At 46.1% G+C, this 26,448-nt stretch overlaps 1 protein-coding gene across 10 annotated transcripts in view; it reads left to right on the top strand.

Moving 5' to 3' along the window:
- The first annotated feature begins 568 nt into the window (after positions 1-568).
- The window catches only part of LOC126990689 (gamma-aminobutyric acid receptor-associated protein-like 1), a 74,973-nt gene continuing 49,093 nt past the window's right edge, over positions 569-26,448 (top strand). For 2 of the 10 annotated variants that reach the window (XR_007744649.1, XR_007744645.1), the window contains exons 1-3: positions 584-725; positions 1,039-1,138; positions 16,505-16,563. Coding sequence is in view for 3 of the 10 variants with exons in the window: in XM_050849373.1 (XP_050705330.1) it covers positions 718-725; positions 1,039-1,138 (108 nt within the window). In the remaining 7 variants the exon portion in view is untranslated. Of the gene's footprint in view, positions 726-1,038; positions 1,139-1,920; positions 2,045-2,565; positions 2,636-16,504; positions 16,564-26,448 lie in introns of those variants that run through there. The other 8 variants (XR_007744642.1, XM_050849373.1, XM_050849375.1 and 5 more) reach the window with 8 other exon arrangements.

The following is a 26,448-nucleotide window of genomic DNA, read 5'->3' as shown; positions in this document are numbered from 1 at the left end:
AGCCTCGGCTGGAGGGACTGGTGGGAGGGGAGGAGCCCTCGCCTTTGCTGTCCTGTGTCTCTGACTCGTAGATTAGAGTACATGGTAGCAACAACAAACAGGCTAGTTAGGACCAAGAGGTCTGTGGCTGTTTGCTTTTCCTTTGTACTCCTGTGTACTCCTCCTCCTCCTCCTCAGCCAAGACCGATGCGGAGATATACTAAATAAACATTGTCTATCTGATGACCACCACCACCACCAACAACAACAACAACAACGTCACCACCCCCATCACCACTACCACCACCAACAACAAAAGGACATAAATACCATAACCACCACCCACACCACCACCAACACCTGCTGCATGTCTCTCGCTCTCTTTCGCTCGTTTCTCTCTCTCTCTCTCTCTCTCTCTCTCTCTCTCTCTCTCTCTCTCTCTCTCTCTCTCTCATACCAAGGTGTCTGTTTCTGTTGAACTATCAATCAACTTACTTAATTTTCTCCTCCTCCTACTCTTCGTCCTCCTCTTTCTCTTCCTCCTTAACATTCTCTTCTTCTGTCTCTTCGTCTTCTTTTCCACCTCTTTCTGCTCTTCCTCCTCATCTTCCTCCTCATCCCCCTCCTCCTTCTCTTCCTCCTCCTTCCCCTCCCCCTTGCACACTGTCTTCTTCCCCAAGTTATCAGACGCAGTAGTGGATAGATCTGTGGCGCACGTCGATCAGGTGGCGCGAAGTTATGTCCAGGTATGAAAAGTTGTGTTGGCTGCGGGCGGGGAGGGGCGTCCGTGGGGTGTTCTGCGGGGCGTCGCGTCTTGTTTGCTGATAACAGGCGATGCTTCAGCCAATTGCCAGGCTGTTGCCGCCCCTGGACACTCGTGGGTGGCAGCTGCAGGGGAAAAGGAGACATGGCAGGAGGGCGAGAAGCAGAAGTATTTGAAGGACGCAGTTTGGAGAGGCGAAGGGTTAAAAAAGCGGGGAGCCGGAGTGACGAAGTGCCCGGGGATGTTGCTCGTAATCAACTGAGAGAGGTACTTAACGCCACTCGTCTGTCTTGCAGGGCCTGTGAGGTGGCTGGCAACAAGCGTGTCTGGCTTCCTGACGGACTGACGGGCTGCCCGGCTGACGTGGAGTGCCGCCCCGACGTTCTCCCTTTTTCGGTAAGTAGATTCTACTGTCATACTTGGCGCCTGAAGTATATGGCGATGCCGGGCTGTGACGGACGGATATGTACACTTGAGCTGTGTGGGTGTGGAGTGGAGGCGTGTGGGTGGGGTGGTAGCAGTGTGGGGGTGTGGAGGCCTTGTGTGTGTGGGAAGGGCGTGGGCGTATGGGTTGACGTGGAGGGGGATGAAGAAGAGCTGAATTGTGCTCTGAGGGGGAGATGAGGGGAAGGGGAAGACCGACACACACACACACACACACACACATACACACGGCAGCTGCGGTGACCTAAGCCTTCCCCACGGGAGCATGCATTACCCTCAAGCTTTAGTATTCAAATATTTATAAATCCGGCCCGTAACAGCGGCCCGTCACTCCTCGCTATAAATACAAGCGGCACCTTCGAGTGGCAACATTTCAGCCAGCAGATGGGCGGGGGTTCGGTTCCCGTCAGCACCGCCAGAGGGCAGCACTGAGGCGAGTCGAGCTGCGTGCCGACCCTTTGAAGCCTTGACTAAGAGTAATCAAACCCAAAGGGGACAGACTAAGAGAAACTATGGTTCATCAGCTTCACATCGTACCTTAACAATACCCATGAACACTTGTTAGGCATAAGTAAGGAGGCGCGAGCTTTGTCTTACTGGAATCTAATCTTATACTTGGCTAAAACTATCACCGCTTTTCTATTCGACTTACTAAAGACCTTCACTTGACCAACTCTTGACAACTGAATGACCAGGCAAGGGGAGGAAGTAGGAGGAAGCGGATCATCGTATTGAGAGCATGGCGGCGGTGTCTCTCGCGCGTGTTTTGTCGTGTGTAGTGTCGTGAACTTTATCGCTGGTCATCCGCGTCATCCGTCACCGATCACCCTCCACGGCCCGTCAGGAGGATAGATGAAGGTATGGTGAATATTTTGTCTATCTGATGTCACCACCACCACCACCACCAACAACAACAACAACCCAACAACAACGTCACCACCCCATCACCACGCCACCAACAACAGGACTACCATAACCACCACCCACACCACCACCAACACCTGTGCATGTCTCTCGCTCTCTTTCGCTCGTCTCTCCTCTCTCTCTCTCTCTCTTCTCTCTCATCTCTCTCTCTCTCACTCTCTCACTCTCTCTATATCTCTCTCTCTCTCTCTCTCTCTCTCTCTCTCTCTCTCTCTCTCTCTCTCTCTCTCTCTAATACCAAAGGTGTCTGTTTCTGTTGAACTATCAATCAACCTTAATTTCTCTCTCCTCCTACTCTTCGTCCTCCTCCTCGTCCTCCTCTTTCTCTCCTCCTTGAACATTCTCTTCCAGCTCTTCTCTTGTCTTCTCCACCTCTTTCTGCTCTTCCTCCTCATCTTCCTCCTCATCTCCTCCTCCTCCTCTTTCTCCTCCTTGTTTTGCAAAGTCTTCTTCCCCAAGTTATCAGACGCAGTAGTGGATAGATCTGTGGCGCACGTCGATCAGGTGGCGCGAAGTTATGTCCAGGTATGAAAAGTTGTGTTGGCTGTGTGGCGGGGAGGGGCGTCCGTGTGTTCTGCGGGGCGTGCGTGTGTGTGTGTGTGTGTGTGTGGCGATGTGTGTGTGTGTGCCAGTGTGCTGCCGTGGACCCGTCACTCCTCGCTATAAATACAAGCGGCACCTTCAGTGGCAACATTTCAGCCAGCAGATGGGCGTGGGTTCGGTTCCCGTCAGCACCGCCAGAGAGCAGCACTGAGGCAGAGTCGAGTGCGTGTGTGTGTGTGTGTGTGTGTAATCAAATGGGGACAGGCTAAGAGAAACTATGTGTTCATCAGCTTCACATCGTACCTTAACAATACCCGAACACCTGTGTGTGTGTGTAAGTGTGTGCGCGAGCTTTGTCTTACTGGAATCTAATCTTATACGTGGTTAAAACTTTCACTGCTTTTCTATTCGACTGAATAAAGACCTTCACTTGACCAACTCTTGACCACTGAATGACCAGGCAAGGGGAGGAAGTAGAGAAGCGGATCATCGTATTGAGAGGTGGCGTCGGTGTCTCTGCGCGTGTTTTGTCGTGTGTAGTGTCGTGAACTGTCGCTGGTCATCCGCGTCATCCGTCACCGATCACCTCCACGGCCGTCAGGAGGATAGATGAAGGTATGGTGAATATTTTGAGCCCATCTATTGTCACTTACGCTTATGGTTGCTGTGTAATTTGGTCATCTCCGCGAACATCTTCATTTTTCCTGCTGGTCAGCCATCACGCGTTACGAAGGTGGAGGAAGATTGGTTACAGCTTTCCTGTGTTATTGGCTCCCTGGTTTATGTCCGTAGTGAGCGTTGCATTTCTCTTGTCTTAATCGTTCAACATCCTCACCATAACTTATCCGTCGGTATTTGCCGTCATTCAAAGTGGTATAGGAAGGTATGGTGAATGTGTTAAAACTTCTCTGTGGGGGCTCCCGTGGTCCGTGGTAGAGTCTCGGCCTTGCGCTTCGGCGGGTTGCTAGGGCGTGGGCTCGAGACCTATCCCGTGCCATGGGGGTGGAAAGGTGGGCTCCGACACCCTCAGCCTCGTTGTTGGGCCTCCTCCTTGAAAGAATTGGGTATCTCTCTACCAGCCGTCTGGGGGTGCCTTCCTCCATTGGGGTATATAACGAAATACCCCATCCCCCCACCCCATAAAAAGCTTCTCTGTGACATTTCCTCCGTGGTTTACGTGCGTATTAAGAGATTTAGTTTTCTTAAGTAATCGTTGGAAATCCTCGCCATCACTCATCGTTCACCATTTATATTAGATAACAAGGATAGAAAGTATGGCGAGTGTTCTAAGTGTATGTGTGTGTTATTATCTACAGTTAATAATATATCATTGGCATGAGTGAAATAATGGCCGAGTCGTTCTGTAATACCTGTGTCAGGAAATAGTGTGTGTGTGTGTGTGTGTGTGTGTGTGGGTGTGTGTGTGCAAGTCTAATTCTGTGATCGCTTGAAAAAATAATGTGTGTGTGTGTGTGTGTGTGTGTGTGTGTGTGTGTGTGTGTGTGTGTGTGCAAAGTCTACTTCTGGGGAATTGGCCAGAAAGAGTAACTGTGTGTGTGTGTGTGTGTGTGTGTGTGTGTGTGTGTGTGTTACAAGTCCTTCAAGTGGCAAGAGTAACTGTGTGTGTGTGTGTGTGTGTGTGTGTGTGTGTGTGTGTGTGTGCAAGTCTAATTCTGGGGGTGGCTTGAAAGGTAATGTGTGTGTGTGTGTGTGTGTGTGTGTGTGTGTGTGTGTGATTTAGGGCTTTACATTTTAATTCCCCAGCCATTTTCTCGACTTCCTTCGCTCCTGCTCAATACTTCAGCTCAATTAGTGCAGCTCGCGTGTCACTAAGTGCTGAGTGACTGGCGGGAAGGAGGTTTTATTTTATCTTTCACGTTCTTTTTATTTTTTCGTTGTCATGGGTGATTTTTTGTGGGGTGGTCGAGTTCCATTCCGAGGTGTTCGGGGCAGGCAGGGCAAGAAACTGTTGATGTTATTCGTCCACATATTTTTCTTCCTTTTCTTCCTTTTTTTCTTGTCAATGGTACCATCTTTATCTTCCCTGTAGCCTAATGTTTTCTAACAAACCATCTACATGTTGACAATCTTTAAAACTCATTTATTACTGTTTACTTGTCATTAATCTCAGTGGCACTGGGGGAGACGGAAGGGTGAAGAGAACATAAGAATATAAGAACGTAAAGTGCAGGCAGTTGGCCCTATAGGGCAGCTCCTGCACTCAACCACACCTCACCATCCATGGCTATCTAACCTCTTCTTGAATGTCTATGGTATTGGCACCCACAACATGACTTAGGCACTAACCATTCGTCCACCCGCTCTGTTGGTGAACCAATTCTTGCCTATGTCTTTGTTGAATCTGATTTGTCAACCAAACCATTTGCCACGCGTCCTACACAAATCTTTCCTCTCAAAATTTGTGACATCCCTTTATTATCACCCATTTATAAACTTCTATCAAGTCTCCTCGCAACCTTCGCCTTTCTAGAGTGTGGTTATGCCTTCAGCCTGTCTTCATAAGGCGATTTTTCTCACCTATCTTTGTCATCCTCCTCTGTACAGATTCTAACATCTTGGAAGGAAGGTAGGAAGGTTGTTGATAAAGATTACCCCTAATTGCTGGGGGAACGATACTGTCCGAAGACAAGAGGAAGTTAAGAGGAAAGATCGCTCCCCTGCACCCAGGCGGCCCGTAGCAGGGGTGTCGACAGACCGACTCTATAGGCGATCAAACCCTAGCAGACCAAATCGGTCGTCGACGAGGACTGACGTGTCTCTGGGAGGAGAGCATGTATGCCTACAGCCAAACGACACATTCGTATTATAGTTGCAGCACATTAAGCAGTTAGGTTTCCTCACTATCCTGGCCTCTAGATTTTCTGGGAGATTTTTTGAGGCCATAAACATAAAAATCTGTTTACTAGACACCTTGAGGATTACAAAAATGTAAGTGAGAAAATACTCACCATAGATTGCGGACCCATCCCCTCCATTGACTATCTTAACGGTATAAGCCATTAGCTGTAGCAAAGTTTGAAGAAACGCCGTTCAAGGAGGCTGCTGTTTAGTTTACTATTGAAGGGAGTAAGAAAGAGTGGAATTTGTTAACCCTTTCATTTGGACACCGAGAAAGGAGGGGCACAGTAAAGTCGCTAGGGCAGGATGTGAGGCAGCTAGGCTATATGGGTCTACCTCCATGATATGGGTCTAAGCTGGCGGCCATCGCGCGCGCCCAGTCCTCACCCTCCCCGTCTGTAAGGGATACGCAGCTGTTACCGGCGCCCGCCACGCGGAGATGAGGTGACGAGAGGATTGAGTAAATGATACAGTGCCGTGAGGGCGGCAGCGTGGAGCTGGCAGGCGGGGCAGAAAGAGGCTTGGTGGAATGGGCGGCGGCGCGCTGGCGTAGTGCGGCCCGTGTGATGTGATTGGTCAACTCGCAGCCAACCCCGACATTGTGTTTCTCCTCCAGCGTCACTTTGTTCCTGCCACCCTTCATGTACAGACGAGCCGCCAGCAGCCCGTAAGTGACCTTACCGCTGACCACAGTGCGGTGACGAGGGGCAAGAGGCCAGGGGCCGCGGAATGAGAGAGCAAGGGAGCCGGGGCGCAGGGCGGCGAGAGAGAAGGACAGGTGTCGCCCGGCGGCAGGCGTCACCAGAGGCCACTTTGTGCTTTATCTGTCGCCCTTTACTGGTGACGGTACTGGCGCCTCTCACACCGAGACGAGGCCCAATGTGAGCTTCAGGCCAATGGAGGCACCCCGCCGGGCAGCAGCAGGGGGACGGGCCAGGGGCAGCGAGGGTCAGGGGCGGCGTGGCAGCGGTGGCGGCGGAGGGTGGGGCGGCGGCGGCAGCCCGTGACGTGATGTGCGCGTTACGCTGTCCGACTCATCCACATTCCGCGTATTACACTGGCGTGGGCGGCTTTCCTGTGAGCTGCGGGCTGTTGGCACTCCTCTCTAGTGGACGTCGTGTTTAAAACAAAAATCGAAGTATGAGAGATGACGTGGACAGCGGTAAGCGTAGCCGAGCTCCAGCCGTGGCGGGAGCGGTGTTTAGGGCGGCCATTTTACGGTGTGAGCGAGCGGCAACGATGGAGCACCACAGGAAGCGTGCAGTGCTCGCGCCGCTGACCCGTCGTCGCTCCGGTGATGGTCAGCTGATACATCTCAGGTGTCCAGAGGCGTCCAGTGACTGTGTAACCTGCACCGTTGATGGCGTAACACAGCAGCAGCAACCTTTGAACTCTGCTTGACGACTATCGTGAGGAATAACACACACTATACACGCACACACACACACACACACTGCTCCGCCCTCCGCCACACTCTTCAAAACGGACGGAACAATAATATTACCAATAATAACAGTAATACCAGCCTTCAAAAAAAAAAAAATCCCCGACTCGGCGGCGACTCTCTGCCAGCCTGGTCACTTTTCGGCCTCCGTTGACTGCACCCGCGCGCCTCGCCGCTCTCTCTCGGCTAATATTTGAGCAATTTCTGGATACCACATAACAATGCTTGTTCCGACGGCGGCGGGGGCAAAGTAGTAATGTGGTGTACACACAGTTTCGAGCCGGGCTCTTCATCGTCCTACCTTTCCCTCTACGTGAATGGCCGCGTCGATAGAGTGAGGAAAAATATCGCCGACGAAACGAGGATAATGATGGTAACCTGTTGACTTCAGTGGTGCTGGTGCTGGTGGTGGAGATAGGAATAGGTCCATGTTTTTGGTAGTTAAAGTGATGGTAGTGAAAAATAGGAAATGGTGGTGGTGGTGGTGACAGAATGGTGAAATGATGGTGATGGTGATGGTGGTGCTAATAGATCATCACCACGCTAGCGCAATCAGTCAAGAGCGTGTTTCGTTGACTCAAAGGAGAATCATATTTAGTATAACAGTGCAAATGTATTAGTTAACTTTTCTTCTGTAAAATCTTACTCGAGGCGGTGCTTTTGTTTTTGGGTCAAGTAAATCATTTACATTTGCGTTTGATTTCGTACATCAGCTGAAGGTAATTCTTCTGGCTCATAGAGTGTTTTTCACATTCACCGGTGCAGAGGCCTTCTCAAACTTTCACTGAAGCTTAAATAACTGCCATAAAGCACCCACAACCGCTATAAAAGCCTTATTGAATGTCGAATGTTTTGTGGATAATGATCCAGAACATCCTATTTTGAGCTACATTCAAAATTCACAACAGCTTAAGTCTTACTCGAGACTATCAAAAGGTAAAGATTCAGGGGTACGCTGTATCAGCGCTTACAGTAGCTCAATCAGTACAGCGGTGCGCTTTGCGAGGCACTAACACAGCCAAACAAGGCGGCAGTTGGAGGCCCACTCAGGCCGGATTCTTTCGAGGTGACTTAGGGGTAGTTACTGTCTCTCCTTGAGCAAGGGGATTGAGGTGTATAGTAGTGTGAGGTCCTCCGGGAGATCGACCCGATAATGAGCAGGAGAGAACCTGCTGAAAAGCGAAAGCAGGAGTCCAACTCGTGATCAGGCCACGATAAATTACACACACACACAACTACCTGGCCACACACAGACACACAGAGCCTGAACCTCCACACACACACACACACACACACACACAGGCACACACACACACACACACACACACAGGCACACAGAGCCACACACACACACACACACACACACACACACACACAGCACAGACACACACACACAGGGCACACACACACACACACACACACACACACACACACACACAGGCACACACAGACACACAGAGGGATAGTTAGCGACCTACTAAACTATACTCAAACGAAAAATAATCACAATACAAACAAAACTTGAAAAAATCTCACTCAAGTAGGCCCACCCCAAATTTCGACTCTCAGCTCTCTCCTTTTTGAAAAAACATCATAATTTACATACAAGTTGGTAGTACTGCTTTTGCACTTTTCTACGTTTTATTATTGTTTTTCATGGGTGATTTTTTAACGTTTTTTCTTCTTATTTAGGAGCTTTACTTGCGACAATTTTAATGTGATAATGCGTGAGAGCGTGAGGAGCAGGAGAGAGAGAGAGAGAGAGAGAGAGAGAGAGAGAGAGAGAGAGAGAGAGAGAGAGCAGGGTTGTTTGATTTAAATCACTGATTTAAATCAAGATTTAAATCACCGAATTTAAATCAAATGATTTAAAAATCATTGATTAATTTAAATCAAGATTTAAATCAATGATTTTTTAAATCATTGATTTGAATCAAGATTTATATTGTTCGATTTTTTTATTTCATTGATTTAAATCTTGATGTTATTGCAGGGCAGCAATATAGAATGGAAAAAATAAACAAATAAAACACTCTAACTTTGACATCAATGTTTTCTGTCAACTTCACAAATTTACCTGAGCTGCTATATGTTCAGTCAGCCACGCCTGGTCCGTCTAGTGTCCTGGGCAGAACAAGACGTTGACCGCCTTTCGCACGTTATCTTGCTGAGGCAGAGTGATGGTTTTATAAGTATTTGCAACGTGAACCACATGTTTCTATGTTACCAATTTCCAAATCATGAGCCAAAACATTTTAGAATGTGTGCAGGGCAACCATGGGTTAGCAACCTCTGTTCATTTGCTTTTTTATTACAGCTAAAGAAACAGCTCAAGGCCAACAAACAAAGCTGTAAAAAAAGCCCGCTCATCGCTGTTCACAAAAACAAAAGTAATGAGGCCAAAGAGAGGTCGATCTCGGGAGGAGAGGTGTCTTAATTCTGGATCTGGATCTGGATTGATGATGCAGGGCAGCTGTACAGGTGCATAACACACATGTTTGTTGGTTGTTGGGGGACAGGGAGCCAGGTGTGCAGGGGAGGGAAGTGAGTCAAGTGTAATTGTTAGTGTTGGTGTGTTGTGGTGACAAGTGAGTGTGTATTTGTTTTCTGAATGAGTCTATTGTACCGCAGTCTGTTGAGGGAGGCTGTTCCAGTGGTGCGTGGTGCGTGGAAAGTATGAGTGCTTGTATGCGTCAGTGTTGGTGTGATATGTTTGGTATGTGTGTGTTGCGAGTACATTGACTGTTTGCGTTGTGTAGGTATGTTTGTGGGTCAATGTGAGTGTTTGTGATCTTGTACATAAGTGTAAGTGTGTGCTTGTCTGCGTATGTGTTCCATGTTTATCTGTTGCCCGTGTTGTGATGCCAGGCGTTCGAGTGTAATTGTTTGTAATGAACCTTGCCGCCTTGGTGTTGATTTGTTCTAAGCTATCAATGTTTCTGTGTGTGTGAGGATCCCACACAATGGAGCAGTATTCCAGTGTTGGTCTCACAAGTGTGTCATAAGCTATGTGTTTAATGTCAGGTGTGCAGTTATGTAAATTCCTCCTCAGGAACCCCAGTGTTCTGTGGCACTGATATGGTCTATGTGGGTGTTGAATTTCAAGTTAGTTGAGAGATAGATACCAAGGTACCTGTGTGTGTGAATTGATTATAAATCTGAATTGTGGAGAGTGTAAGTGTGATGTTGTGCGCTCTGGTGAATCTTAAAAGTTTGCATTGGTCTGGTCGGAAGTGCATCTGCCAGGTGCACCCACCGCTGGAGGGCGTCCAAGTCGTTTTGTAGTAGTCTGCAGTCGTCAGTAGTCTTTACTGCTCTAAACTATCATCGGCAAATAGTCTAGTGGAAGAGTTAGGCGATGACAGTGGAAGATCGTCAATGTACAGGAGGAAAAGAAGGGGGCCTAGAACGGTGCCTTGTGGGACACCTGAAGAAACAGGGACATTGTCAGATGAAGATCCGTCAAGAAGAACACGTTGAGTCCTGTTAGTAAGAAATGCAGTGATCCAGTGAAGAATAGGTCCTGGAATACCGTAGTATCTCAATTTTAATGTCAGTCTTTTGTGCGGGACTTTGTCGAAGGCTTTGGCAAAATCTAAAACAATAGTGTCAACTTGTTTAATGTCACGTCGGTCAAGTCGCCTCGTAATGTCGTGATATGTAGTAATGAGTTGCGATTCACATGAGCGTTTAGGTCGTGTTGTGAGTCAGTAAGGATGTGTCAAGGTGATTCATTATGTGTTTGTGTATTATGTGTTCGAAAATTTTACATGGAATCGATGTTAGTGAGATGGGGCGATAATTGGCAGGGTCAGTCCGGTCACCTGTCTTGAATAAAGGATTAATGTTTGCCAAAAGCCAGTCAGAGGGTAATGAGGTGGATGATAGTGATTGGGCGAATATGGCCTGAAGGATGGGGGCAAGGATGGGAGCAAAGGATTTAAGGATGAAGGCGTGAATGTTGTCGGGGCCAGTCGATTTGGTTGTGTCGAGTCCTTCCAGTAATTTCTGTATTCCGTTAGTCGTGATGTCAAGGGGGGCTATGGGGGGGAAGGGGCTGTGTGGCATGTTTGGTGTCAGGTTGTGATCTTGTGTGTACACCGATTGGAACTGTGTGTTGAGTAGCTATTTGTGCTTTGTGTTGTAGGCTGGTTACTGATGTGTTAGTGTTGTCTTTAAGTGATGTAATCGTGTTAGTGTCATGTTTGCGCGTCTTAAAGAACCTGAAAAAGTTTATTTTGTTATTTCTTACGTTGTCTGCGAGGTAAGTTGCTATGTGTTTGCGTTCCGCTACTTTTATGTTTTTGGCAAATGTCTTTTGGTGGTTTTTGTAAGCGGTCCAATTATCTGTTGTGTTGTATGTCTGCGCGCGTCTGTAGAGACTTTGTTTCTTGCGATGTTGTCTGCGTAGATTCCTGGAAAACCAGGGGAGTGTGTACCTACTAGAAAGTGTTTTTTGTGGTATGTGTCTGTTCATTGAGGTGTGTATGGTGTGTTTCAGGTTGTTCCAGTTGGTGGAAGGAAGTCTTGTGTTTGGGTCACTCGCAAAAAAGTCAGTGCTGAAGGCAGTTAGGTTTTGTTTGATCATGTCTAAGTCAGCCCTTGAATAAAGGAATATCTGTCTGGGTCTCTGTTTATGTCTAATCGGTTGAAGGTCAGCGTCAGCGATGAGTATGTCGTGGTCACTAAGTCCTGGAACAACCCGAGTGTTTGTTATGTTAAGAATGTTGTTGGTGAGAAAAAGGTCAAGTGTGTGTGCTGTGGTCACAGGGCCACCGTGGCCAGCGGGGCGTGTTACAATGTGTGTCCGTGTTGGCTGGAGTACTGCTTGTGAGAGTGAAAATGTATTTATGATGTCAACGAATGTGTCGTGTAGTTGGCGTCTGTTTGTGTGGGGAATAATGGAGTTGGGGGCGTCAGCATCGGGAGGGCCAAATGGGGATGCTGCAGTCCAGTCAATGTCGGGGAGGTTGAAATCACCCGTGATCTAGATGTGCTTGTCTGCCTGTATGCGTGAAAGGGAAATTTGAAGGTTGTGTAAATAGTCTGTATTAGTAGAAGGCGGTCTGTAAAAAGCAGCAATAAGAAGAGATTTACAGTTGAAGGTTTGTAAGTGGACCCAGGTGATTTAGCAGTCTGTGTCAAGGTCAGGCCTATGCTGAACACAAAGACCCGGCTTGGTGGCGATGATAACACCGCCACCTTTGCCGAGGTCTGTCGGGCGGTCTTTACGGAATACTGTCATGGTAAAGGGGGGAGGGAAAAGCTCACTACTCTCAACATCAGGAGTTACCAAATCTCAGTCCCTATACTATTATGTCAGGGTTATGTGTAGGGTTTGTTTCCCGGGATCTCGGACAATTTTTAAGGTTTAATAATCCCGGGATATTTTTGCACATCCCGGGAATTCCCGGGATGAAATTAAGTACAAAAATAGGGGCAAATTTGACTGTAGGATGGTTTTGGACTTGTAGTTCTATCTATATTTATATACAGGGTGTGGAATGTTTTGTGTGTGTGTGAAGGAAGGACTTACTGTCTAGGTATTCTCTTGAGTATTATCAAGCAGCCACGGCACTCCCGTTACCGTAACACAGCTCGTATAATGAACACCATGTCTGCATATTCCACGTTGCTGTATGTATACGGCATTGAAATGAGCGTGACAACTTAACAAAATTACAAGAAAAACAGCACACTTTCCCTCCTCGCGTGAGTGACCGACCAGTGACGGTTGACAGTAAACTGTCTGTCTGTCTGCCTGCCTGCCGGCACAGCTGATCGCTGTTGCCATAGTTCCCAACGCTTTAGCTACTGGTTGCTGCGATGGTACGTAACGGTTTTTTTTATGTTGGACATGTAATGTGACAAATGTCTAACTATCATCTTTGGGTAATGACATACCAAAAAGAGTAAAGAAAAATAACATATTTTAAGATAGATAATAACATAGTAAATAGTAACATTTAATTCCTGATCTAAATGAAGAATGTTTACTACATTTTCTGTCATTAAGTACTCTCTTCATTTCACTGAATATAAATGGAAACAAATGTATTTTCTTATCATCGATAATGAACTATAATTTACATTGTCACTCGCATTGGAATTCGGAAGCAGAACAAAAATAAAGCAGTAAAGGAAGCATATTTAGCTCTTATTCTTGCTCCTTTTACTTTGTTGAGGAACAAAGTGTTTGCTGGAAATTTGGAATTAAACATTAAGTGGAATTAGTAAGACAGTCAATCTTCAGTAATATTTCTGCATATCTATTAATGTTAAGCACATCAAAAACCTGAAAGGGAGACTAGGAATAATGTGCAATTTTAGACAATTGAAAATCCCGGGAATTCCCGGGATTCCGGGATTAGAGCTAATTTTATCCCGGAATCCCAGGACAAAGAAAAAGGTCCAAAACGACAATCCCTAGTTATGTGTAGGGATTAGATGGTGTAATTGAGCTATTTTGTTTTTAATACTACTGAAATTAATTGTTAATAGTGGGAGGGAAGTGTGGCTGTGACGCGGTGGATGTGGAAGTAAAGAGCTCGGCGAAGATGGTGATGATGGAGGAGAAGAAATGGGAGAGAGTGAAGAAGTGGAGGAGGGAGGTGGAGCCGGAGGCGATGAGCAAAGGAGGAAAAGGAAGCAGGGACAAGGGAAAGTGGACGAGTAGGATAGGGGGAGGGTGATACGGCAGACCTGGGTGTGTTAGTAACGGAAGGGAGAGCCTGTCAGCCTTAAACACACACTTCCTGGCCTCGAACACACACTCACAGGCTTCAATAAGTGTGCAAAATTAGTGTCCAGCCATAAACACACTCACTTACATTCTTCAAACACACACTTACATGCCTTAAAAAGTGTGTTAAGTCTTTTCAGTCATATATACACACTTTCTGGCCTCAAACACACACTTACAGGCTTCATTACGTGTGCAGTCAGTGCTCAGCCATAAACACACACTTCCAGGCATCAAGCACACACTTACATGCCTTAAAAAGTGTGTTATGCCAGTTTCCAGCCTTAAATATACACTTCCAGACCTCAAACACATACTAATAGGCTTTAATAAGTGTGCAGTCAGTGTTCAGCCATAAACACACACTTACACTCTTCAAACACACACATATACGCCTTAAAAAGTGTATTAAATCTGTTTTCAGTCATAAATACACACTTGGGCCTCAAACACAACTAATAGGTTTTAATAAGTTTGCCAAGTCAGTGTTCAGTCACCAATACACAGTTACAGGCCTTAACCCGGCAGCTGGGGGGATCATGTTTCTTAAGGCCCCTCTAAGGGAATCAATGAGAAAAAATCATCACTCACGCAAACCATTTCATACCACATATCAACGCATTTGTGATCAGTTTATGCATCATCTATTTTGAGGGGTTTATATTATGGCAAAAGATTGGCCCGTCGCTGGTACGTGGTAAAGCCACAAATTTGGCCCTTCGCTGGTACGTGGTAAAGCCACAAATTTGGCCCGTCGCTGGTACATGGTAAACCCACAAATTTGGCCCGTCGCTGGTACGTGGTAAACCCACAAATTTGGCTTTCGCTGGTACGTGGTAAACCCACAAATTTGGCCCGTCGCTGGTACGTGGTAAACCCACAAATTTGGCCCGTCGCTGGTACGTGGTAAACCCACAAATTTGGCCCGTCGCTGGTACGTGGTAAACCCACAAATTTGGCCCGTCGCTGGTACGTGGTAAACCCACAAATTTGGCTTTCGCTGGTACGTGGTAAACCCACAAATTTGGCTTTCGCTGGTACGTGGTAAACCCACAAATTTGGCCCGTCACTGGTACGTGGTAAACCCACAAATTTGGCTTTCGCTGGTACATGGTAAACCCACAAATTTGGCCCGTCACTGGTACGTGGTAAACCCACAAATTTGGCTTTCGCTGGTACGTGGTAAAGCCACAAATTTGGCCCGTCACTGGTACATGGTAAAGCCACAAATTTGGCCCGTCGCTGGTACATGGTAAAGCCACAAATTTGGCCCGTCACTGGTACGTGGTAAAGCCACAAATTTGTCCCGTCGCTGGTACATGGTAAAGCCACAAATTTGGCTTTCGCTGGTACGTGGTAAAGCCACAAATTTGGCCCGTCGCTGGTACGTAGTAAAGCCACAAATTTGGCTTTCGCTGGTACGTGGTAAAGCCACAAATTTGGCCCTTCGCTGGTACGTAGTAAAGCCACAAATTTGGCCCGTCGCTGGTGCGTGGTAAAGCCACAAATTTGGCCCGTCGCTGGTGCGTGGTAAAGCCACAAATTTGGCCCGTCACTGGTACATGGTAAAGCCACAAATTTGGCCCGTCGCTGGTACGTGGTAAAGCCACAAATTTGGCCCGTCGCTAGTGCGTGGTAAAGCCACAAATTTGGCCCGTCGCTGGTACGTAGTAAAGCCACAAATTTGGCCCGTCGCTGGTACGTGGTAAAGCCACAAATTTGGCCCGTCGCTGGTACGTGGTACAGCCACAAATTTGGCCCTTCGCTGGTACGTGGTAAAGCCACAAAGTTGGCCCGTCGCTGGTACGTGGTAAAGCCACAAATTTGGCCCGTCGCTGGGGTGTGGTAAAGCCACAAATTTGGCCCGTCGCTGTCACCGGATTACTAAGTGTGCTAAGTCAGTGTTCAGCTTTATACAAACACTAGTAGGCTTCCAAAACACACTTATAAGCTTTAATAAGTGCACTGAGTCAGTTTCCAGTCATCAGCACACACTTCCAGGGTAGAAAAATCATGATTTTTATATACAGATTGTCCATCTTGTTGTTGTTCTCTTCAAGTTGTTTTCCTGGCTTACCCAAGCATTGTAGACATGACATTGTATACTAACATTTGCTAGCCCTGATGAACCCTACAACATGGCATTATAGTTTTTTTTTCTTTTTTTTCCGTCTTGGCCTGTGGCGCCGGTAGGCCTTCATAGTAGGGCCTGATGGTCGGCCCCAGCCCGTTGTGGTGCAGGCAAGTGTTTATAGTGGCGCCATCTTTACTATTCAGCATTTTCCATTTTAGACCCCTAGTTGCATAATGTAAATTGTTGGGGTGTGTTGGAGGGTCATGAGACGGCGACCTAGCACAGTTTCTGTGCTGTTAACACTTGATAAGAAAAAAATGATTTATTTGATTTAAATCTTTTTTTTTTCAAATAATTTTTTATTCAAATGACTTTTTTTCTTAAATAATTTTTTTGTTGATTATTGTTTTACTTTTGTGAGTACATTTTTTTGTGATAAACTTTGGCAGTGCCAAGTGAAGGCACGGCTCAGTGTGTCACCTTGGCCAGGGTGAGTTGTCACGGGGAAGTCACAAGTGGACAACCCTGACAGATGACTCAGCCCAGGCAAGTTAAGGCAGCCAGCACAGAGCAACAGAGGAGGGACTGCAATCACCATGGGGTCAAATTTGTATCCTAATAATGAGACAGTAGACTCAGTCGTGTTCCTGTGCTTTCAAAAAGCAATTATGTTCATTAAAATTCATAATTACGTTTATTGTAGTTATCAACAACAAGACATATTCTTTCCAGGCAAGTTGGTGATCAGGGCCACACACCCACACCCTCCTGGTGCCTCTGCTGCCGCGCCGGTGAGTACTCCACCCGGTCTTGTTCTGTACCTTTCTTGTGCTCGTGTGTAAGGAAGTTTGCAAGACACCCGAAATTGACCTCTCTTTTGGCCACTCTTTACTTTTATCTGTTGTGGGAGCGGTGAGTAGCGGGCTTTTTTTTTACACTTTTTGTTGCCCTTGAACCGTCTTCTTGTAAAAAAAAAAAAAATACATGAGTGACACAAGGTTATGCTGATGCTTAACAAGGAGCTAAAATGTAGGCCAAGACGTGGGTTTGCTTAACAAGGATCTAAAATGTAGGCCAAGACATGGGTTTGCTTAACAAGGAGCTAAAATGTAGGCCAAGACGTGGGTTTGCTTAACAAGGATCTAAAATGTAGGCCATGACGTGGGTTTGCTTAACAAGGAGCAAGTTTCGCGCTTGCTTTGTTCCAAGGGTTTAGCGCTAAACTCGAGGATTACAAAACTCTGTGTCTTGAAAACACTGGAAAGCACTTATTTGTTCTTACCTGTGAAGCTGACCTGTTTTTCCGGGTTCCATGTCAATTCAACCTTTGGTCAGTTCAACCCCGGTCAACTCAACCCTGGTCCGTTCAACCTCGGTCATCTCAACCCCGGTCAACTCAACCTCGGTCAACTCAACCCATGTAGTATGGGTTCCGCAAGGGGCGTTCTACTGGTGATCTCCTAGCCTTCTTAACTGACTCTTGGTCATCCTCTCTTAGCCGTTTCGGTGAAACTTTTGCTATTGCGCTGGACATATCAAAAGCTTTTGATAGGGTCTGGCACAAATCTTTGCTTTCTAAACTACCCTCCTACGGTTTCTATCCTTCTCTCTGTACCTTTATCTCCAGTTTCCTTTCTGACCGTTCTATTTCTGCCGTGGTAGACGGTCACTGTTCTTCCCCTAAATCTATTAACAGTGGTGTCCCACAGGGTTCTGTCCTATCTCCCACTCTTTTTCTGTTGTGCATTGATGATCTTCTTTCCAAAACGAACTGTCCTATCCATTCCTACGCCGATGATTCCACTCTGCATTATTCAACTTCTTTTAATAGAAGACCCACCCTTCAGGAACTTAACGACTCAAGGCTGGAGGCTGCAGAACGCTTAGCCTCAGACCTTACTATTATTTCCGATTGGGGCAAGAAGAACCTGGGGTCCTTCAACGCCTCAAAAACACAGTTTCTCCACCTATCCACTCGACACAATCTTCCAAACAACTATCCCTTATTCTTTGACAACACCCAGCTATCACCTTCCTCAACACTAAACATCCTCGGTCTATCCTTAACTCAAAATCTCAACTGGAAACTTCATATCTCATCTCTTACTAAATCAGCTTCCTCGAGGCTGGGCGTTCTGTACCGTCTCCGCCAGTTCTTCTCCCCTGCACAGTTGCTGTCCATATACAGGGGCCTTGTCCGCCCTCGTATGGAGTAGGCATCTCATGTGTGGGGGGGCTCCACTCACACAGCTCTTCTGGACAGAGTGGAGGCAAAGGCTCTTCGTCTCATCAGCTCTCCTCCTCATACTGATAGTCTTCTACCTCTTAAATTCCGCCGCAATGTTGCCTCTCTTTCTATCTTCTATCGATATTTCCACGCTGACTGCTCTTCTGAACTTGCTAACTACATGCCTCCCCCCCTCCCGCGGCCCCGCTGCACTCGACTTTCTACTCATGCTCATCCCTATACTGTCCAAACCCCTTATGCAAGAGTTAACCAGCATCTTCACTCTTTCATCCCTCACGCTGGTAAACTCTGGAACAATCTTCCTTCATCTGTATTTCCTCCTGCCTACGACTTGAACTCTTTCAAGAGGAGGGTATCAGGACACCTCTCCTCCCGAAACTGACCTATCTTTCGGCCACCTCTTTGGATTCTTTTTAGGAGCAGCGAGTAGCGGGCTTTTTTTTATTAATGTTTACTTTTTTGTGCCCTTGAGCTGTCTCCTTTGCTGTAAAAAAAAAAAAAAAAAAATGACTAACTCAACCTATGGTCAATTCAACCCTGGTCAACTCAACCCCGGTCAACTCAACCCCGGTCAATTCAACCCCGGTCAACTCAACCCGGTCAATTCAACCCCGGTCAACTCAACCCCGGTCAACTCAACCCCGGTCAATTCAACCCCGGTCAACTCAACCCCGGTCAATTCAACCCCGGTCAACTCAACCCCGGTCAATTCATCCCCGGTCAACTCAACCCCGGTCAACTCAACCCCGGTCAATTCAACCCCGGTCAATTCAACCCCGGTCAACTCAACCCCGGTCAATTCAACCCCGGTCAATTCAACCCTGGTCAACTCAACCCCGGTGAAATCAACCCCGGTCAATTCAACCAGTCAATCCGCCTTCGGATTTGACGGTTTCGCGGCAACATCCTTCATGTTCATCACTAAGTGTTATCGTTTTGATACTTAGTCTACCAACGAAGCAGAAAAGCATGCAGATTTCAGAATTGAGCTTGAAAATTTGATACGATGAAAATATTTGAGAGCTGAAGAGTCGAAGACGAATATGTGTGCTGTAATGTTTATTTACTACTAAACTGTCGGGTTATTTTCATATATTTTTATTATCATTACTAGCAATGATACCCGGCTTCGCCCGGGTTCCTATGGAAATGGGTGAAGACTGCAGGGGAGTGTACGTGTCCACGTCATGTCTCTCTACCTCCAGCCCCACCTTCCTCCCCACCCCATCCAACGTCAGCTCTCTCTCCAACCCTTCCTAACCCCTTTCCAACTCTTCCTAACCCTTCTCAACCCTTACCGAACTCTTCCCTATCGCTTAGTAACCCTTTCTAACCCTTCCTAACTCTTCTACAATGCTTTTCTAACCCTTCCTATTTATATCCCAATCCCTCCGCAACCCTTACCTATCCCTTCCTAACCCTTCCCCAACCCTTCCTAACTCTTTCTTAATCCTTCACTAACCCTTCCCTAACCCATCCCTAACCCTTCCCCAACCCTTCATAACTTTTCCAACCTCTCCCTAACCTTTCCTAACCTTTCCCCAAGCTTTCCCTAACCCTTTCTAACCCTTTTCTAGCCCTTCCCAAATCCTTCCCAACCCTTCCCGAATCATTCCCCAACCCTTTCCCAATGCTTTCCCAACCCTTCGACAACCCTTCCGCAAACCTTCCCTAACCCCCTCCCATCCCTTACCCAATCCTTCCCCTACCCTTTCCCAACCTTCCCAACACTTCCCCAACCTTTCCCCAACGCTTCATTAAACCTTCCCCAACCCTTTCCCATCGAGTGCATGTGTATGAGAGAGAGAGAGAGAGAGAGAGAGAGAGAGAGAGAGAGAGAGAGAGAGAGAGAGAGAATATTTGAATATTCGAGAGCCTATATTCAGCCTTGTGTGTGTGTGTGTGTGTGTGTGTGTGTGTGTGTGTGTGTGTGTGTGTGTGTGTGTTTTGCGATCGAGTGCTTGTGTTTGAGAGAGAGAGAGAGAGAGAGAGAGAGAGAGAGAGAGAGAGAGAGAGAGAGAGAGAGAGAGAATATTTGAATATTCGAGTGCATATATGCAGCCTTGTGTGTGTGTGTGTGTGTGTGTGTGTGTGTGTGTGTAGCCATCGAGTGCATGTGTTTGAGAGAGAGAGAGAGAGAGAGAGAGAGAGAGAGAGAGAGAGAGAGAGAGAGAGAGAGAGAGAGAGAGAGAGAGAGAGATGTGTGTGTGTGTGTGTTGTGAAATAAACGACAAATTTGAGTCTACCATTAGTTATTCTTAATTGAAGAGGAAGACGAATTATATATTAATTTGATGTCTGATAAAACTGATGCAGCTGAAATAAAGGAAACTTTTATGTACTGATTTGAGTTAAAATAAATCCTTTTATTTATTAGATTTCTCAATGGCATCGGCAGCTGGGCTGTTCGGAATTGCTACCGTATGGAGGTTGGGTAGGTCTTTATTAATTAAGCTGATTCTATAATTAGCTTAAGTTTGGCAGACTCAAGTTCTAGAACGTTCAACAGTTGAGCTGTCACGTATGTGGCTGTGGAAGCGTATAATTATTTAAGAGAGAGAGAGAGAGAGAGAGAGAGAGAGAGAGAGAGAGAGAGAGAGAGAGAGAGAGAGAGAGAGTTTATAGGCTATAGCGAGCGCAGAGAGGGGGGGGGAGAGCTATCGATCAGCGACAATACTAGGACGGGGTCGGCCATCATATGATCATGGGGTCGGCCAGTCAGCGACGCGCTCGCACACACACACTCACAATCGTATTTGTACTTAAATATTACATATTCTTCACGGATACATTATTTTAGAGTCTTTTATGATCTCTCCTGTATTGTCTTTGAGGCTTTATAGTGACGGGAAGGCTACGAGTTAAAGAGGCCCCCAATTATGCCTATTTGCTGTTTGCTGGTGAGGGTTATATATATGATTACGGTTGTCATTGTCTGCCGAGGCACTGTGAAGGACAGCATTGCAAGTGAAGAAAACTTTACACTCAGTGTTGTCAGAGTTTGACAAGTAAAAGTATTTCGCACTGCGATCGTGATGTTGTTTACCTCGATCGTCGTCATCATCATACGTAGAAGACATTCATTATCGCATTTCTAAACTGACTTCACATAATTTGGTATATTTTTAACTGCATTATGTTATAATGTAGTATAATATTATATAATACTATGATTTCACGGTCACACACGCACATTACACACAGATACTCATCACTACCATCACCAGTGAATGCGACGCCGTGGTATAGTTGCCAGATACCGCCACCTGACTAAGCATTCTGAAAAGTGTGACATTACTCCCTCTATGCGAGTGTACTTGCACCTCAGAAAGTATCTGCAGAGACTTGTGGTTGTCGTGATTAATTGCATCGCGAGCGTGAGACTATCATAGGTAAAGAATCAAGCCGGGCTAGTGTTGTTCGCCAGTCGCCAATAAGTCACTTTTTGCTCGGCGAGTCTTCACTCACCGTTATACACCATAACCGGCAGCCAGTGACCAGTACTTCACGATATTCAGGCGGAAGCGCATGTACATTTCATTCCCTTCTTCAGTTGTTCCACCATCACAGTCATGGATGGCAATAACCTTCAAATTGTATTTTCTAAATCAGAGAGAGGGGGAACTGGTCTTCAATACATGGGGCATGAATATCTTTTTAAAAAGAGTAACCTACAGGGACAGAGATACTGGAGATGCAGACATTATTTTAAGATCAAATGTCCTTCAACAGTTGCCACTCAAGGAAATAATGTTGTAGTACAGCCAGGCGAGCATTCTCATGTTGGTGACACTATTCAAACTCAGGCAAATGCATTAGTTGCTAAAGTCAAAGAAGCAGCTTCTTCCCATGTTGCCACAAGAACTATCCTTGGTGAGCAGCTACGTGATTTAGAAAACGATGTTTTAGCACGACTTCCAAAAAGATCATGCATGGAAAGAACTATGCGGCGGGAGAAAAAGAAGACAAATGCAGTAACCCCTAACCCTCGAAACATAAATTTTGAAATTCCTGCTGAGTATGAGGACATTATAATGTATGATTCTGGTCAAGATGATAATGAGAGGATTCTGGCCATTGGTAATCATGATGTTCTACGTTACGCACAGAGCACACTATGGTTGGGGGATGGTACATTTGAAATTGTTCCCACGCTGTTTTTTCAGCTATATACAGTCCACTGCAAAGTTGGAAACAGCTATCCTCCATTCATATATTTTTTGCTGACAAACAAGACAGAAGGAACCTATACTAGAATGATTCAGATACTTAAAGAACTGGTTCCAGACTTCATGCCAGAAAGAATTCTCCTTGACTTTGAAATGGCTGCAATCAATGCTTTCAAAAATGAATTTCCTACATCAGTTGTATCATGCTGCTTTTTTCATCTTTCACAGTCTGTTATAAGAAGAGTAACAGAGCTTGGATTGAAAGTCAGGTATGAAACAGATGGAAACTTTCAAATGCTAGTAAAATCACTTTCATCCCTTGCTTTTGTTCCCAATGATGATTTATATGAGGTGTTCGAACAGCTGGCCGCAACATTTCCTGATGAGCCAGTATGTAATGATCTTCTTACCTACTTTGAGTCCACCTACATTCGTGGGCCGCGAATAAGAAGACAATACAGAAATCCCAGATTTTGCCAGAATTGTGGAATCATTATGAAGATGCTATCGCTTGTGCTCCTAAAACAACCAACTGTGTTGAGGATTCCACAATTCTATTAAGTCAATGTTTCTTTGTGCTCATCCAACAGTCTGGACTCTCCTAAACGGCTTACGGCGTGATATTGCTGTTCATCGCTTGACTGTACAAAATGCTGAAGTCCAAAACTTAGAGACCAAGAAACAAATATGTAAATTTGGCTAACAGGCTTGCTGCAAAGTTGCAGGTTACAGAAACGAAGAAGATAAGCTAAGGTATCTCAGGGCAGTTGCTCATATGCAGTAGAATTTAGGCTATTCACTGAGCACCAGTTGAACCCTTATGGTCATATGATGCAGACGCTTTATTAATTTTTATTGTATAGAGTGATTTTTTTTTACTGCCTACCAATTATTTCACACCACGTCTTCCTAAATCATGCAAGGATTGCCTGGGTGTGACGCTGACCTTGGCTTTACTGCCTGGGTGGGATGCTGACCTTGGCTTCAGTGCCTGGGTTGGATGCTGACCTTGGCTTTATCGCCTGGGTGGGATGCTGACCTTGGCTTCAGTGCCTGGGTGGGATGCTGACCTTGGCTTTATTGCCTGGGTGGGATGCTGACCTTGGCTTCAGTGCCTGGGTGGGATACTAGCCTTGGCTTCAGTGAGTTGACCGGGGTTGAGTTGACCGGGGTTGAATTGACCAAGGTTGAGTTGACCGGGGTTGAGTTGACCGGGGTTGAACTGACCGGGGTTGAATTGACCGGGGTTGAGTTGACCGGGGTTGAGTTGACCGGGGTTGAATTGACCGGGGTTGAGTTGACCGGGGTTGAATTGACCGGGGTTGAGTTGACCATTGGTTGAGTTGGTCATAGGTTGAGTTGACCGGGGTTGAGTTGACCGGGGTTGAGATGACCGAGGTTGAACTGACCGGGGTTGAGTTAACCGGGACCGGAGTTGAGTTGACCGGGGTTGAATTGACCAAGGTTGAGTTGACCGGGGTTGAGTTGACCGGGGTTGAATTGACCGGGGTTGAGTTAACCGGGGTTGAGTTGACCGGGGTTGAATTGACCGGGGTTGAGTTGACCGGGGTTGAATTGACCGGGGTTGAGTTGACCATTGGTTGAGTTGGTCATAGGTTGAGTTGACCGGGGTTGAGTTGACCGGGGTTGAGATGACCGAGGTTGAACTGACCGGGGTTGAGTTAACCGGGGTTGAGTTGGTCAAGGGTTGAGTTGACCGGCCACCGTTTTTCCGCCTTCCCTCCCTTTTTATCTCAAAATATGTACCTTGGAAAAAGAAAGAAAATGGGAAGAGAGAACGAGTCGTTTTGAAGCCGCAGTTGAAGACGGCTGCCTTATGACTGGCTGACAGTTCTGAAAACACTCTTGTGATTCGCTGTGAGTCCGATGATGTCATCTCTGGCGCTCACCCAATCAGCGGGATCACTGCCTTAAGGCGGTGTCACACTGGCCGTTTTCCTCCAACCATTGGGGTTACAGGCAACGCCCATACGCCCAACCAGGAGCGAATTGTCGGTTGTCCTTAACCTGGTGTCACACTGGGCCTTTTTCTCCCACCGCGTTGGAGGCAGCTAGGGCAACCGTTAACTCCAACTTTTCCAGGTGTGCGTCACACACGGCCAAGGTCGGTTGCCCGTATCCACATCCATAACGTAAACAAAGCACCTGCCCTGTATCGACAAGGCGTCGTCTGCTAGAGTAAGGGCTGTCGCGGCTTGTGCTGCCATTTCCCAAGTTGTGGACTTGTTGCTGCAGTCAAATGGCAGGAAGAAGCGGTTGTGGATTGGGCGTGCCTGTGGTTCCTCCCTGCCAGAATTTCTCATTGTCACCACTGCACGTGAGCGGCAAACCCACCCATCCAGACTTCAACCACATAAACACTTGGATCGAGTAACAACAATCTCACACACACACACACACACACACACACACACACACACACACACACACACACACACACACATGCACATAACAGACTCATCAGGAATCATGGCAGATGTTTCTGACAAACAGAAACAACTTCACCATTTCTTTGAGTGTGTTAGAATGTACATATTTGGTGAGTGGCTCACATGAACCAAACCTAGCTGTTGGCAAGAAGAGAGCAGTCGTCTTTAACACTGCTCTCTTCTTGCCATTGGGTATGTTTGGTTTGTATGAACCACTCAAAGATATTAGAGAAAATTGTAGCCCAACAGATGACTGCCTTCCTAGAGTCCAAGAAACTTCTCTCTAACACTCAGCTCGGATTCAGACCTAGACTTTCAACAGAGACCGTCCTTACCACAGTTACAAATAAACTATACAGAAATTTGGATGAAAAAAAAATATCGCTTATAACGTTGTGCAACCTATCAAAAGCCTTCAATAGTGTAAAACACGATATCTTAATAGATAAACTACTCAAGGTCAATATAGATTCATTTTGGTTCCATGACTATTTACTTGATAGAAGTCGAAAAGTCAAAGTCAATAGTACCACGTCTACGACTGCACCAATATAATACGGAGTTCCTCAGGGATCAATATTAGGGCCAATTCTCACCATTTTTGTCAACGACTTCTCTGAAACGATACATGGACGCGAGATAGTACAGTACGCAGATGACACGCAGTTCGTGAAAACTGGTACAGTTAATGCGCTGCCTGACCCCATCATGGCAGCACAAGCGACCTTCTCACTGGCCAGGGAATACTTTAATAAAAACGGTCTATTGCTGAATACTTATAAAACACAGTGTCTCTTTATTGGGACCAGGTCAGTCATCAAACAAATTCCCCAAAACACCACTCTCATCTATGGCAACACTCCCATCACTCCCAGCAAACATATCAAGAATCTTAGCCTTTATATGGACTCCCACTTGACGTTTAACATATATATAAATGAAACCCACAAGAAAGTCATCGGAGCTCAACTATTTACAAACAAAATTAAAGATAAATTTGATAATATAACACGTAAAATAGCTATTGAATCGCTCGCTCTAAGTATCTTTCATTATTGCCTACTAGTGTAAGTCTCTCTCTCTCTCTCTCTCTCTCTCTCTCTCTCTCTCTCTCTCTCTCTCTCTCTCTCTCTCTCTCTCTCTCTCTCTCTCTCTCTCTCTCTCTCTCTCTCTCTCTCTCTCTCTCGACCGTAGCCCCAATGTTCGAAGGAAAACGGCCAGTGTGACACTACAGCAGGGATCATGTTTCTTAATGGTCCCTCTAAGCGAGAAAAATGAGAAAAAATTACCCCTCACACAAACCATTTCATAATATATATCAAAGCATTTGTGATCAGATTATGTATCATCTATTTTGGGGGGTTTATATCATGGCACAAATTTGGCCCGTCGCTGCTACACGGTAAAGCCACAAATTTGGCCCGTCACTGCTACCGGGTTAAAGGCAGTGTGCTTGACGCCGATGGTAGGTGGACGTGACCCGTACATGACAAAGCAGCTCAAAACTCGGGATGATAATGCGCGAAAGTCAGGATGGTAAGAATTTAGGGTTAAGCGAGAAACTCGAGGATCGCAAAACTCGGATAGTACGAAACTCGAGAAGGTACTTTATAATATATATATATATATATATATATATATATATATATATATATATATATATATATATATATATATATATATATATATATATATATATATATATATATATATATATATATATATATATATATATATATATATATATATATATAAGCCTGATGAGCGAGCCTCCTATAACTCACTCTGCCAGGGGCACCTCTTTGGCCG

The sequence above is a fragment of the Eriocheir sinensis genome, unplaced genomic scaffold, assembly GCF_024679095.1.
Source record: "Eriocheir sinensis breed Jianghai 21 unplaced genomic scaffold, ASM2467909v1 Scaffold19, whole genome shotgun sequence".
In the NCBI taxonomy this organism is placed as follows: Eukaryota; Metazoa; Arthropoda; class Malacostraca; order Decapoda; family Varunidae; genus Eriocheir; species Eriocheir sinensis.
The sequence above is the reverse complement of the archived record's forward strand: the minus strand, read 5'-3'. Positions and strand labels throughout refer to the sequence as shown.